General features: G+C 38.0%; 1 protein-coding gene across 2 annotated transcripts in view; it reads right to left on the bottom strand.

Annotated features, from left to right (window-relative positions):
* PPP2R2C (protein phosphatase 2 regulatory subunit Bgamma) overlaps positions 1–16,380 on the bottom strand; it is a 132,002-nt gene that overhangs the window by 46,337 nt on the left and 69,285 nt on the right. For both annotated transcript variants that reach the window (XM_062493365.1, XM_062493364.1), the window contains 3 exons: positions 5,415–5,512; positions 4,651–4,816; positions 444–556 (listed from right to left, as the gene is read on the bottom strand). In XM_062493365.1, the coding sequence (XP_062349349.1) occupies positions 444–556; positions 4,651–4,816; positions 5,415–5,512 (377 nt within the window). The remainder of the gene's footprint in view (positions 1–443; positions 557–4,650; positions 4,817–5,414; positions 5,513–16,380) is intronic.

Here is a 16,380-nt window from a genome sequence, read left to right as displayed (position 1 = left end):
TACTGCAAATCCTAGTCTTAAAATAATTCTTTTATAAAACTGAAAAACAGATGAAACTGAAATTTGGCGTATTGTCTTTAATTTAGTTGCTCTGAATGAGACAAGAACCCTGTTCAAAATTAATTACAAGTAAAATGCTTCCAGTACAGGAGGTTAAAGAACCTTTTATGAAAGCACAGGAAGACCCAACAAGAGAATTCTATCAGGAAAAAAAAACGAAACAGCATGAACTCTCAAAAATACTTATTTTGGTCAGTATATCTTAAAGCATTTGTGACTTCCAAGTATGTGGCATATTCAATACAGTTATCAGTCAGCTAAATCTTCTGTTAGAATAATCATGTAAGTGCTTTGTATTAGGTACATATTTAAATATTTTACTGGTTTAGCACTACCTTTTTCATACAAAAACAACTGAATTTTGGTCATGGACAGAAGCTTACCTGCAGTGATGTTACTGTAGAAAGATCTTTAAGCTTTCCTTCTTCATCTTTTAAGTTGTACCCCTCTGGTCTCTTATCTCTTTCTGTAATTTTCCACAATTTGATTGTTTTATCTTTAAAAGAAAAGACAAGCAACTGTCAGCCATAGGAATTTTGAATGCAGTTGCTCACCTTTCACAATATATGGCTTAAAGAAGTTTTTACACCTTGGTTTAGACAAGTCCTGAAATAGTCTGGGTCACTTAATTCTGCACATCCAGAAAATATTGCCAACAGACAAAATACTCATAAAGCCCATCCCAGATCTTCACACCAAGTCAGGGGTTCCTGGCAGCTGACAGATTGTGTGGAGCATGTAGAGCACATGCTGCTTATGTATCCAACCTGGCAGTTTGCAGGTGGAACAAACCCAAACTATTCAATGCTGGCTGATGAAGCTCAGTTTGACAATTTGACTTGGCAGGGAAATAATCTCAATATTAAAACCAGTTTGGCATTAATGCCAGTGTGCTAGGTTACTTATAAACAGCACAAGAACAGCATGGAGTACACAGCCAGACCAGTCACCCCTTCCTGGCCCACTGTGGGAATGGCAGTGGTGCATTGGTGCAACATCAGGAGCCCTTGCAAATGAAAGGCTGTAAAGAAACCAAGGCATTTCTCCCTCCTAGTGGAAAGCAGCTGAGAAATACTGAGGTAAAAATAAAAAAAAGCCAACAAAACTAAGAGAAATGTGCTGTGATGGCAAGAGAGAAGTAAGGAGAAAAATGTATTAATTTTGCAAGTAATGGAATAAAATCTAAACCCTTTCTTATGATGGGTGAAGCACATGATGAGAGAGTGATGTCTCTCAGCAAAGAGCCTCTGAAACCAACAAATATGTTTTAAACTGAATTCACACTGCATTTTTTTGGGGGGTTTTTTGTACAACCTGAAGCTCCAGATTTCTTAATGCTGATTGTCCCCTCCCACTGTGGCTGTGCTCCTAAGCTGCCAACCCTAACGCTTCCTAGACTGAAAAATCGATGCCAACTGTTCTGCAAAAAATCTGTCCCTGAGATTCTAATGGTTGTTTCACTCATCTGCATGTGCAGCAGCCAAAGTCTTTTCAAAGCTTCTGCCCTTCAGCTGCCAGCACAGATTTATTAACCTCAGTTCCTGCATAATTTCTGATTTCATCCCACTTTCTTCCTTTACTTTTTTTTCCCCAAGTACATAGCAGAGCATAATAATTTCCACAGTGTTGCTGATCCAAATACTACTTTCAAATGCTAGTACAATTAATTTTAAACAGGATATACAAAGTACATTAATTGATTTCCATTTCTATAGCAACTTTTAACTTTGAACTTTCTTTGTTTCAAAATCAATCCCCCCATTACTCAATTTTTACTGTTATGTATCTCTTAATGATATTGATATGCTAATATACAAGCAAAAAAAAAATCAAATTACAATTACAGTCAATCTACAGAACAAGAAGTTAGTTCAATCTACAACTAAAAAGCCCCTTTTAAATATTCAATAAATTTAATTTGTAATATATATCATGTTAATTAATTTCTAAAAATACACATTGGTCATGTCATACCCTTGGAAAATTTATTACATGTAAATAGTGTATTCCTGTTGATCTAGCAAAAAGTTATAAATGCAGCAATTTTAAAATTAATTATAATAAAAAACCACAAAAAATTTCCATTGTTAGATTTGATTACTACTAATAAATCTGCTTCTTTCCTGAGTGAAAACTATTTTATTAGCAGGTAGGGTTATCACGTATTGGCTTCCTTCTCCTTTATCCACCTCTGGACTTTAAATACTCCTTAGAAGTTTTAAGAATGCTTATATTTTGCAAAATATAGAAAAAATAGAAACATCTATGTGAGGTTAAGCATTTGATCTCAAAGGTGTTGTGAAGTTAAAATTAATTAATGTCTGGTTATCAGTCTGAAATCCTCAGATGAATGAATCTGTATGGGCCAAATTCGGATCTACCTTACAAGGCTCACACTGAAAGTAGCCCAAATATATTCTGGTACAGAAGATACCAATGAAGAAGTTATTATTATACTACAAAATCAGTTCATTTTACAGTGCAAACTACCAATTTGCTAACTGCAAGTACTGTAAATCCACAGTGGGATTTGAAAGCCTTGGTGATTTCCTCCTGTCTCATTAATTAAGATGCCACAATCAAAGCTCAGCTGATAACGTGAACTGGAAAGGACCCAAGACCATCTCTGAGAGAGGTGACCTGTGGAGAAACAACTTCAGACAAAAGTCCTCCTTAGAATGACAGAAACAGATTTGGGCAGGTGCAGACCTGCCAAGTCTTATATATTGAGGGTTAGATTTAGACTGATTTAGACTCTCCCCTCATGTTCCTGAACAGCAGGATGCTCCTTCCAGCACATTCAGTGGGCACGTCCACCTGAGCACATGGAAAGGATGCTGTTTGACAGTTCTTGTTTTTCTGCAAAAAGCTATGCATTAGATCCTAAATTACCAGAGAGCAAAATATCCAAAAATTGCATTAAAATAGCAGGCTTTTTCAGTAAACAAAAAAAACAGTACTCAGGATATTTCTACAATCTGTCCAATATAAGCATGTGTGACAGGTACTGCCTGCAAGTTAGGAAACATATTATTAACCATTTTTATAGGCATGGAATTGATACACATTGTCAAAGGCTTCTCCCAGGTAATCTGTGAGACAGTGAATAATTCAACGTGGGCTGTCTCTACCCTGAAGTTAAAACCATTTTTAAGAATATGCCAGGAGGTGAATCTTGAGACTTCAACCCTGCTGTGCCAGGAAGCTAGGAATCCTCCTTGGCACATACAAATGTTTTGCAATTCAAAGCCAAAATCCAAAGCTTGTGCCGGTGGAACCATTTCTGTTCTCCTCACCATGAAGAGGTCTGCTGAGATGCTCCAAAAAATAAGGGGGAGAAACAGAGGCCAAAGTATTTTTCCAGGCCCTAGGCTTGGTCACTCTTGGTTGAATGTAGATTAACCACAGCTCACTAGGACTGATTATTTCTTCCTTTCTCCCCTCTCATGACAGAATGAACCAGAAAACTCATACAATGGTCTATTATCTATAACTGTAAAAGCTGAAAATCCACGTACTGTGTTCCTCTGTGTTTCTAAAAAACAAACTTTAAATGAAAAGGGAGAGGTTTACTTCCAATAATCTGCTTTTGTATCACACACTCAGAAGGAGCCGCTCTTAGTTATCTAAAGAAGGTGAGGGATATTTTGACCAAGGGAGGGTAGAAATAAACTCCCAAACATCATAAGGTGACTAATCATTAAATTAGCAGAAATCACCTGCCTGTAACAGGTATATTTAATTTCGAACAAGTAGCAGTGCCCCCAAAAAGTCAAAGGCAACTTTAAGTAAAACAAAATACTAAAAAATTATCATCTACTTTGAATTAATGTAAACATTATTTAATGCTATATATTTTAACACAACCATTTTGTCACTGTGTCACTTCCCAAAGATGACATTACTCTATTTTTTAACAGCAACTCCCAATTACACTCAAATTTCTAGAACAAAAAAAATTATTTTCTGATTATGTCCATGTTAGGTTACATTCAGTTTTTCCCCTTATTTCATATCTGAACATCCCCTCCTGGTAATAATACTGCCTTCTTTCATCAACAGGCCTCAGACATGTTAGAAATATGAGTCAGTATCAATATCCTAGTATTATTCCTCTTGTCTTCCCAAGATTTGTGTACCTCTTTAAAACTTAAATAAACTATTCTGATGATAATTAATGAAGAGAAAAATCAATCAATCTCTTTCACCTACCTCCATTTACATATCTACAAATAATAAAAGCTATGACAAATACAGCAGAAAAAATGTCTGTATTTCCCATGAAACACAAGCTGCTGAGTAAGGTGATGCCTTTGTCACAAGATCTATTTCAGGATAGCACTGCATATCAATAGAAAAATGGATAGCTTTTTAAATGTCTATGAATAATCAATTGGAAAAATCTCATGATTCTATGAATAAAATATACAAACAACAGATATCAGAGGCAGTATGATAGTCTTGGTTAACTCTGAAAGAGGAAATTACTGAAACAGTAGATTAAAATGAGCAAATATATACCATCAGCACTAAAATACAGAGCAAATACTGCAAATATTGATATGTCCTGCATATGCTCAGCAATCTCACCATTTGTTGACAGAAGTGAGTGAGCTGCATTTTGCTGTGGTAACCACTTGATCTTGTTTATTTTTTCTTCTATCTCCAAGCTCTTCAAATAATCAAATTCAGGTTCATGGCTCTGGAAAGTGCTGTAAACATTGTACTCCCCCTGATTGTAAGGCTCATTTTTACTCTGTGGAGAATAAGAACAACAGAAACGTTGTTTATGACAGCAGTATAGCTTCGTCTCTTAGGAAAGGTGTATAAGTAGCCTTATAAATATAAAAAATATTGAAAAATTAATATAATTTCTCATTTAGAACACGATATTGACAGATTCATTTCAGCAAGAATGGAATTTCCTGTGAGTATTGAAATACTTAATATTAGAATTTTTGAAGAAATGTCAGCTATTCAGGAAAGACTTCTACACAAGACACTGCAAATAGATGGAATTTACAAGTGGAACATAAAGGTAATGGAAGGTGTTGTTTTAAATGGAATCGGGTTCCATCATCAGGCAATAACTATTAAAACAAGGCAGAAGTAAAACAAAAATAACCTTATTTTTTCTCGTATCAGAATTTTGGAGCTTTGAAGCATTTCTGTTTGGGACAGCAAACTTACGAGATAAAAACCCTTACCCTTTTTCACTTCCTGTCTAAACAGGTGACACTGTTTTACGGAATCTTGAGGTTATAAACAAGTTTGTTAATTCAATTCAAATAAAATATTAAAAATTAAGCCAGGGTTTATCAGGCTATTAAGGACTACATTGGTGACCCACATACCTCAGGTTCCCTTTGGAATATAACAACTCGACCCCCTTTGTCACCAGTAGCCAGCAGTTCTCCAGTGTGGTTGAACTCAACTGTAGAAATAATATCAGCTGGAGGAAGAAAGAGAAAAAAGGCAGATTTTAGACTGCTGCTACAGCACAAAGTCACTACAAATATCAGGCACTCTACAAAAAAATGCAACAAATGAGGGATTTGAAGGAATACAGATGAATTCACTAATGCAAACAAGCTTCATGCCATTACAATTTAATAAAACAAGTGCAAACATTAAAGAGGCTAATCTGTGTTTCCAGCACATCTGCAGTCTGGGGGAGGAGAAGCTCTCTGGAGAGGTTATGCTTCAAGAAGAGCCATCTTGGGTGGCTATAAAGCTTTTTCTCAGTACTGGCAAAGAATGAAACTGGCCTCCTGCTATATGCTCTAGCAAGGACCCATACAACATCAGTTCTCTTGCATGCATTATTTATTCCATGACCTTTCTGGTGATTTTCACATAACCAGCAAGCACTAGTTTTTTCAAATATGCATTTGAGTTAAGAGTGCAAAAGCAAAGTACGTGCAGCCTGTCCTACAACAGAGGAATGAAGGCAAAACCAGAACTGTTCACAGCACAGTGCTGGCAAGAGCCCATTCTAATCACTGTTTTCAGAAAATCATTTCAGCACCGTAAAAATGTGTCATCAGAAGACAAAAAGAATCTCAGTCTCTCTTTTCCTGATTTTCAGCAACTGCCTTTCCCTAAGCAATTTCATCAGTTTAAACAAGAAACCTCATCAAAACATGAGGCCAGTCTTGAGCACAAATTACTACACATCAGGATGAGAGAGAGGCTGTAGGAACTAAAGAACTGGTTCTTCTGTTTGAATGACAGTACTTGCTAGAATCATAATCCATAGTTAATCCTACACTATTAGCATAATTTGAATTAAAATGCCTAGTGCAGTAGTAAATTAAGAAACCATCATATATATAATCACAGCGAATGCAGGGTATTTCTGAGAGATTGCATGTATGAATCCTCCATAATGATCAGTATTCACTCATCAGAAACATGGGCCAGAATTTAGAAGTGTCAGTAGTTAGGAGCTCCCCTTTAGTCATAAAAAACTACAATTCCCTAACATGTTCATCATCCATCAGTTCATAGTGAGAACAATGAAGTGACAGTGGGCTTAGCTCTTTTGAAAACCTAGCCTCAAATGAGTTCACAGAAATTCAAAGGAATTGAAATAACAAGTGGATGTACCCTTTACTTGATACATTTTATGAATTGAAAACATCTGTTCCTATTCTTCTAATAAACTAGCAGCTCAGTGTTAGAAAACTTCTGTTGCCAGTAGCTCTCATCAGCAACACAGCCATCCAAAAGCCAGACCCTTACTCAAACATTATAAACTATTTACCATCTAAAAAGGAAAACTTTGCTCCAATCATAGTAAAGAAAAATATCTTTTCATTTTTTAAACGAATCTTCACCATCAAATTTTACTAAATCAAACCAACATTCCTCCATTTTTTTCCTCCACTACTCCATACATAAAGGAAGAAAAGGGAATCATAAATGGATGTGTAGACTTTGAGAAAAATGGCACAGAAGGACATGGAGTATTTTGGGTCTGAACCCAAAAATTCTCAAGGGTAATGGCATTTGATTTTTATGTGGACTTCCACAGACTGCCTTTTTCATAAGTAGTAACTACAAAAGCCTGAGACTTACCAAAGTGTAGGAAAAGGACAGAGACTCTGATTATGTTTCATGATACTCTAGGGTTTGCAATAGGTTGAGTATGATGTCAAAAATTAAAAGTTGGTTTTTTTTTTCTAAAATCTAAAAATCTAATCAACTTTTCTGGCATGTAAAGTTAATTCAGACTGCTTTCAATGGAAGAACACTTCTTGGCTATTTTCTCCTTACCCTGCAGAATTCATATTGATAGTAGGTTTGGTCACCTGCTTATAAAATGATAGCTGCATGATTTTACACATTCAAAGCTGTATCTCACCCCAACCACACAGGCACAACTACAGAAGCCTCATACAGTATGCAGAAGGAGGAATGTAGTATTAAAATATGTGTGCATGTATGTGTGTGAGTCATGTAAATGAGACTTTCTCAAGAGGTCACAAAAGAATAAGATAAAGTAACTGCAAAAGGAATGAATGGCATTTGGACATATATGTGTGAATATCCTTGTTATTGGCCTGGAATAATTCCACAATATCACAAAATATTCTTCTCTACACTGACAGCGATCATAAAATATATTGCACTTTACAGAGGGCATCTCTTATTGCCCAGTAAAGTCCACAGCAGTATTTCCACAGCCTTCAATAATAACTGAACCAGGATTGTAATAAAACAGCTCTGCATTTTCTTATTATATTGCAATTGTCATTAAAATATGATGCACAGTTAAATGATTATTGTTCAAAGAAAAGGACTGTGGGCAGTGTGCAACAATGCTGTTCTGAGTCAAAATTCTCACCCCCTCCCAAGGTGTTTCTTTCAGATACCTCTCTCCTTTTTACCAGGAAAACTAATACTGAACTGGAAACTACCCATCATTTTTAAATTAACTTGTTCTGAAAAAGAGAAGATCCAATATTATGACTTTATAGGCTACGTAGCTTGTTGGTAAAAATTAATCTTGAATTGGAAAATCAGTTTTATTGATCCTGTAAATAACAGCTGAAAACAACAGCTATCTGTCCCCTGTGCAGACACCACCATCCCCCCAAACATATCCATATCTGTTCAGCAGGTGAACATCAGTCATGGTGTTTCCTTACAAAGGGTTAGCCAGGCTGGCTCTTCCAAAAACAAAGGAGGTAAGGACAGAATCAACCAACCAAGCTCTTCATACTCTTCTGCAGGACATTCCCCCATGCGGCAACATCAGCCACTACTATCCCAATCCTACAGATTCTCCCACTGCAGAGTGGCCCCCTGAGCACATAGAGCAATTAATTCCCAGATTTCAGCCTTTCCAGGATATATAAATGCACCACAACAGAAAAGCTGATGAATTTGCATGTACTGTAAGCCCCAAGGGATGGCAGAGATGAAAGACTCCTTCTAGCCTTCTCCTACATGACACCTTCCATATCTCTGCTGGCAGTGCCAAGCTTTGCACTGATGATTAGGATTATCAGAGACAGAGATAATTTACTTATTAAGAACAATTATGGGTAACTTCAATGCCAAACACAATCAAACTGTAAATCCCATATTTTATAGAACATTCATCTTCCTACTCCAATTTTAATTTTTCCATTTTGTCTATGCAGAAATATACATAAACTTGGATTTTAAAGTCAAGATATTCAATATTTTTCTTCAGTATACAGATGCTGACTGAGAAAAGCAGACCCAAAACTTTCAAAAGATGAAAATACTCCAGGAGCATGAACACCTGATTAATTGGTCCACATCCAGCCACAGCAAATTGTCCCAGTATGTAAAATGCATTACAGACTTGAATCCCGAGACTTATTTTACATATTCACGAAAAGATACCACATTACTCTACACAGAAAGGTATTACACTACTTAACAGCCTAAACTGACAAGAAGTTTTTCCTGATCAAGCCTGTGAAGTATTTCCTTTATTGACTCCTTTTCACCCTTGCCCTTTCATACCTCACTAATTCCTCTGCAGATTCACAATTTACACTCCTTAAATGTTCTTAATGACTATGCTGTTAATGGCTGCTGCCTAGCTAGATATAGTCAGGTTTTGTGACCTAAGTCCATCACTGTACATCTTGGCACATGGAGGTAAATCAAGCTGATTGTACTGTTTTTTCCACAATTTCATGAGTATTGCTCCAGCATGGATGCAGGCAAATGAACCCTCCAGCAGCCCTCCCTCAGACTAGTGCAGGGATGAAACAAAGGCTGGTACACATAGCCCAAGTTCATTTTGGCCTTTATTTGATACCATTATATACTTTTCTAAGCTCACCTTCTAACCTCTCACAGCTCTATTTAAAGAAATAAGCTGTTAAAAACCACAAAGAACACCAACAGGTCTGAATACCTCTACAATAAATTAGAAAAGCCTCATCCATATATTCCATCTTCCTATCATTTTGGGGCACTCAAGCATAATAGCATGTGGTTTTCCACCTAACATGCAATCAGTGAAGATAAGTCTGAGCATACTTATATATTCTCATACAGTCTTTTGGTCAGAAACTTTTAGTAACCCTAAGAAAAGCTCATTTGTAATTTTCATGTGTTATTTTTACTAAAAATTTATACCTTTCTGGAACCTTTTATCTGAAGATCATGGAGTGTATATATATGGGGGGTTGTTTGTTTGGTTGGTTGTTTTTGCTTCAGAAGATCAGGAAAGCAAAGAAAATTTTGTAATTATTTCATCCAGCATGCAAATGCAGCTTTCGGAACAGCACAGCAAGTTTCGAGGACAATCATCATGCAACAGTACAGAGAAAAGAAGATCAGAGAATATAATCTTCAACTGAATTCCAGTGTAATCCTGATGGAGAATTAAAGGATTTGGAATGGGCCAGAACACTGGAATTAACAACAGTGTTTTCTATAAAAAATCCCTGTGAAATCCTACCAGCCAGAACAGGTCAGAACTTCTCATTAGTATCATACCCACTGCATCCAGCACAGCAACACTGAGCTGACTGAATCAACATCTGGGTCAGGTTTTTGTTGTGTGTGCTCCCAGTGGCCAGCAGGCAATCTTGTAGTCTATGTTATTTCAACCAAGTTCTGACCTGGCCTAACCTTGGTTTGTGAAATCCAATAAGATCATAGCACAATCTGGCATGGCTGCAAGCAATATTCAGTCATACTGATACAGAAGTCCCTGAGGACCGTAATCTGGAAGAAACAACAAAGAAGCTTGCAACAAAGAGAACCATAAAGCAGAAGGACAAATGGCAAATAAAAGAGGAGCAGTATTATAGTATCTTGAATGAAGGGAAGGCCATTACAGAGAGCTGTGCTGTCAGAATTTAGTCTAGACTAAGAAAGAAAAAAAAAGTAGGGAAAGAAAAAATAAATGGAGAAAAAAACTGCTACATTTTTAAAAGCTAAAGTTTCAAAGATTTCCTCAAACAGCTAGAAAATAAAGTATGCAAAACCTCAAATATATGAAGGCCCTCTTTTCTGAAATAGCTAGCAGAGACATCCTTGTCAATTGAAAAAATTTCCTGCTTGAAGTAGCAGTCTCTGCAAAGTGCATTCACTTTGGGCCACAGCAGTATTATTCACCATCTTGGATCCAGGGATTGTAGGACATCAGAATCATCCTCAAAGTTCAAGCAAGCACAATGCAAACTCTCCCACATCACACCATTCACCTTGGCTGGGTCAGATATTTAACACCCATAACCAACACACCAGAAAGCCAACTCCATTCTTGGGCAGACAAGACACAGCATCACAGAATCACAATCATCAGGGCTGCAAGAGACCTTTAAGATCATCAAGTCTAAGTAACCATCAACCCAGCACTACCATTGTAACCCCTAAACCACATCACCCAGATGCAGGCGTCGTGACATACTCACGAATTGCCTGATCATCTCTCCAAGGCACCAAAACAATACAGGTTATGCACACAGGCTGGGTGGCCAGGTAAGGAAAATATGAAAAAACGAGAGCACAAGGATGCATGAGATGGCAGGAGAAGGAGAGAACATGCAAATGTTAAAAAGACCATGAGGAGGGGTGCAAAAGAGCACACCTGAGAAACTATATGCACACATGAGGGCTTAAGAAAGTGTGAAAGAGTACAAGGAAATGTTACAGCAGAAAACAAGTAGTTTGAAAAGAAGGATCTACTTGCCCCTTCATCCGTAGGATTATTTGTCATCCTGACGACTCTTTAATTTTGCCTTTTCCCCTCATTTATTATGGCTTTAAAGCCTGGTAAATTTGTGCTGCAAAGTGGCAAAATGTCCAACTTTCGGATTTTAGAAATACTACACATACACACCTTGGTGGCCTGCAATCATGCTTAGGTGAGCATGAGACCAGTATGAGACTGCTGAGTTTCACAAGTCCATGAATCCATATCCTCAGGGACCAAGGAAAACACCTTCCCATGCATGACAACTGAACACATGTTCAATGCTCACTCAAAGAAAACTCGCTCTAAATGGAATCTAAAAAAAACAAACCCAAAGTCTTTAGCCTGTCTATGAGTACTTATGACCACTGTGATTTAGACTTCCTAGCCTGGAGATTTAATAGAGTTGGGTTTTTCCTCTACTATTTTTGTATGTGTTTATTTCAAGAGCCTAGAAATTTTTTTCAACAGCTTTTTAATCACATGCTAATTTCTAGCTGTATTTCTCAAATTAGAAAAATCAACTATTAGAGCACAGCCAATGTAGAAAAGAACTGCTTACAGGACAAATACGCAAACTGGGTTCAGTGTTCTGTGCTAAAACAACACTTCATACTGAACACAAGTCACTGAGATTGTGTTTCATAAACTGACCCTCCAACATAGGAATTTCTCATTCAAAAGCTCAAAGCCCTTGTTTCAGAGGTTCTGGCACCCATCTCCCACCTGCAGAGTACAAGGCCTCCAGGAAAAGAGGCCCAAGAGACTTGACCTTCTGCCCACTGAGGTAAATGCAAAGTTTTCTACCATTGAAGTAGTAAATAAGGTCAATGAACATTTGTCAGATGTAGAGTAGCTGAAAATTAGGACATATTTCTCAAAATTTTGGCTACAGTTTTCATGCACTCCAGTGTCTTCATGTTCAAGGTGACCTGCTTAGACCAGCAAGGTTTCAAAGGCAGAATGGCTAATTAGCATTATTAATACTGTCCTTGCTGAAGTCACCAGGTGCCCCACTCTGTGTCTTGTTAATCTGAAACATGCAGTGGACTGATAAAAAGCTTCCCACGATTCCTTTTAGTACCTATTTAGGGCTCCCCAATAGTGGCAGGCACTGCACCCCTGCAGCCCCCAAGCAGCCTCTCTGTGCTGTGAGCCTGCAGCTCTCCCTGAGCAAAAACAGGCAATGCAGGGGCTGCTTCAGCCCTGCTTCCAGCATCCTCAGCCACTGGGGATGGCCAAAGAGGGGAACACTCATCCCTCCGTCCTGTTCAGCCTGAAGAAGATGAAAAAAAAAAAAAAGGCTAGAAAGCCTTTCAGTGAATCTAAGACATTTGGTAACTCTGCCTGTATCTATTCTTACAAGCAACACTTCAAACTCAGAAAACACTGCAGTTCAGTGTCTATTTTAGCATAAATATATGCACAGAAAGCTTCTACATTTCACATTCCCTCAAATATTCTTCACAGCTTACATTGTGTAACACATGCTAGTTGCTTACTCTCCTGAGATTTCTGGGGGGCTAAAAAAGACAAGAAAAACAAAATTGCAGCCAGATCTTCCTTTCTTTTCTTTGCTGACAGATGAGACCCTAATCTAAGCAAAGGACTCAGTAACAGGCTTGAAACACTCTGCTTGATAAACATGCGCATATTTAGCAAATGTGCCAGTCCGCTCCTCTTACCAACCCACGCTGAAGGACAAAAGAGAAAAAATTGCCATGGGCATCACATCATGCATTTACAATTTCCAGAGAGGGGTTTAAACTGGTACCCACAGAAGGAAGCCAGCCTGAGCTGGGAACTGCTGCTCAGCTCCACATTACTTCCCACTGAGGAACTGCACAGCCTGGCTGCCAGCTACAGACAGATTAGAAATGGTGCTGCCAAGTGTTAAAAATGCTAGGCAACAGGGTTTTATGGAGAGCACAGAAAGACCTTGAACCTCGCCCTTCATTTCAGAGCAAATATAAGCCAAATATGGAAAGTGTACAAATTACTAGTATACACTAATTTTACTTTAATTGTCAGAAGTGATTGTGCTCGTGCGTAATTACTGCAATGATCTACAATAAGAAAACAGTGAGTTGTATTAAATGCCTATTTTAAAACAAGGACAAAAAATCCCACCCATATTTAGAATTTTAAAGGATAATAATTAATTTAAAATATATCAAAGACTAATGAAAAATCATCCACAATTCAAAATACAATTCTCAATAACCAGATTCCATATTAATTTTATTTCCATATATTACATGCAATCTTCAATAGACTTTCACTGTCAGCTGGTTCTGAACTTTTCTTCCTCCCCCTCCTTAACTGAGCAATTAAATTCCAGAAGCAAAGCTCTCAGTAATTCTGTCACAGCAGTTCTCATGTTCAAAGCACTTTCTGGGCATTAAACTCCACAGCAACCCAAGGAAGTCAGCAAAGAAATGTCAGCACTCCCATTTTACACAAAGAAAAAAATGAAACAGATCCTCCAGAGTTTTTATCCAAGATCAGAGAACCAGTTTTGATTATACACATACTAAGGGACAGATAATCCATGCTGTGGCTTAGTAAAACATTTCTATTTAATAAAGCCCTTAATCACTTGTCTAGAGACTTAAATGTTCCTATATTCAGCTCAAATGAGTATGCATGTTGCTAAATGAATATACTGATGGAGTCCCAACAAACAAAGCCTCACAACAGCACACACCCAGGGAGAAAAAGCCCAGTGAGCAGGCTTTTGGGTGAAGCAAGGGGAAAATAATCCAAAAAATCATGAAGGGCTGAAGCTAGAAGCTGGACTAGAGCCAGAGTCTTTAAGCACAGAGTGATGAGAAGGCTGGCAGAGATGCAACAGCCCTGTCTGTGCTAGCAAATGAAGAGTTCCAGGATGTTCCTGGGTTTTGCAGTGCTATGATTCACACTGTAAAATTGATAAAGAGAGAACCTTGAGAGGCTTTTGGCTGTAATAAATTGCTCTCCCCCAAATACCACTCTGGCATGGCTCAGAGGCCACAAGGTAGGGCCACTTCTCAACAGGCAGCACACACATGGCCACCATGGTTTGGAAACTGCAGAATGTCACCCTCATGGGCATGGGCCTCTCTGTGCCAGCTGGTCCCAGGGCTCCCAAACATCCAGTTTGCTCAGGCAGATGTGAATGAGTGAGCAGCTCACAGGAATGAGTCTGGCACACACAGAGTGACATTCACACTCTGCTATGCCAGATTATATCAGGGTTTCCTACTGCGACTGACAGAGACTGGGATTTCCCAGCATGCAGGGGCTCTGGAGCCTGTAGAACTAGCACATGGAAAACAAACTGTGTCTGCTTTTCTCAGTCATAACCCAAGAGGGTAGATGGCAGTGTTTAAATCTCATCAGAGACAACTCTGACTACAGAATCCAAATAAACCATATTCAAATAACATGAGCAACAGACAGCTCTAACTCACACATCACTAGACATCTCTGTGATTCCCAGCAGTGGACCAGCAAGCTAAGGTCACATATAGGGCTTGCTGCCTGTCATGGGAGCTCCATGCCAAGCCATGTAGGTACTCATCTAACATTAGCATCTGTTTGCTTGGCAGGCTCCAAAAGCAATTCAGCTGACAACTCTGAATTCGCCTCTGGGTCTGTCACGAGATCATATAACTCTGAGACTTCTGGGAATGCCTAATACTTGTTGGATGAAGATCATGCATATCATAATATATTAGCTCCATTCTAAGCATCCCTTAATATCAGTGTTTGTGATCTTCCAGAATTATTCAGGTTGTGTGGCTGGTTTAAGTGTGCAAACTAAAGCCAAGTTCAAAGATCATTCAAGTAGCACTTGTTTGCATCAAGATCTCTTCAGGAAGTTTACATGATGATCCCAAGAAGATAAAAGTCAGATTTTTTGGTGTTAATATGGGTTGCTGTTACTGATGGAACACCAGTCTGCTCCCAAGCTTGTCTAAAATGAACAGGGTAACTATCAGCTTTGCTATCACCCTGCTGCTTTAAGGTTTGATATGCATGTGAAAATGATACTTTAAAAAGGCTTACACAACTTCACATTGTTCTAAAAGCTTGTTTCATAAGATTCAGTTCATAAAAGGCCAAAATCTTTACTTTTTAGCTATATGTGTGTATATATATATATATATATATATATATGTATACACACACACACACATGTATGTATCCAACTGAATAAATGTGAGAAGATGGGATTGCTCATGTGCTTAAAATTAAAGGCACGCTAAACCATCCTATTATGTCAGGAGACAGATGAACTCTTGGCCCTGAAACATTGAATTCCAGAGACAGCTGCAGTATGCAAACCCAATGTTACATTTGTCCTCAAGTTTAAATGCATCGTATTTCTATAATTACTCATTTAAAAAATTACTTAAAAGCATAAGACACTAAAAATCAATGCACCTTTCCCCAGTCTGTGTCTGATAAAGAAACTTCAAACACACTTAACAGCCTCAAGAAATAAACATCCCTGTTTTGGGATATTCCCAATGGACATCAATTACACAACAAGACTAGAACAGCAAATATTACAAATGCTATGGCCAATGTCTGAAACAGGAACCACTTGCTGGACAGGCATTTTCTGTTTTGTTTTGTTGTTTTTCTTTTTTACTTCCACATGTAGCAGCATGCAGGGAATCCAGTCATTATGTAAAAAAGCCCTAAAAGCTCTTTCTAGTCTAATAGTGCAATATTGCAAGTGGGAAATCGGACCATTCTCACTGTGTTTACAGCTATGGAACAGAGACTCCAGAGACTCCAGAGCTTCAAACCTATGTTTTAACACTAAGCAAAATCAGTCCTTCTTCATCAAAAGGTTAAATGCAAAATGTATTTCTTTTTTCATCCTATTGCCAAAACTGAAAAGTCAAAGACAAAATCAATAAACATAAAATAAAAATAAAATAAATAAAAATAAAAAAATAAACATAAAAAATAAACATAACTAATCAGATTTCTGTCTCCTGTACAAAAACAGACCTAGAGGAATTTCCCTGTGAGGCTCTCCAAATCAGGGGGGCTTCAAAGCAAATGGCAGTGGCTCATAAATCTGCAGGCACCTTCCCCAAGGCCATGCCTCCTGCAGACATATTGCTTGA

The sequence above is a fragment of the Cinclus cinclus genome, chromosome 5, assembly GCF_963662255.1.
Source record: "Cinclus cinclus chromosome 5, bCinCin1.1, whole genome shotgun sequence".
Lineage (NCBI taxonomy): Eukaryota > Metazoa > Chordata > Aves > Passeriformes > Cinclidae > Cinclus > Cinclus cinclus.
The sequence above is the reverse complement of the archived record's forward strand: the minus strand, read 5'-3'. Positions and strand labels throughout refer to the sequence as shown.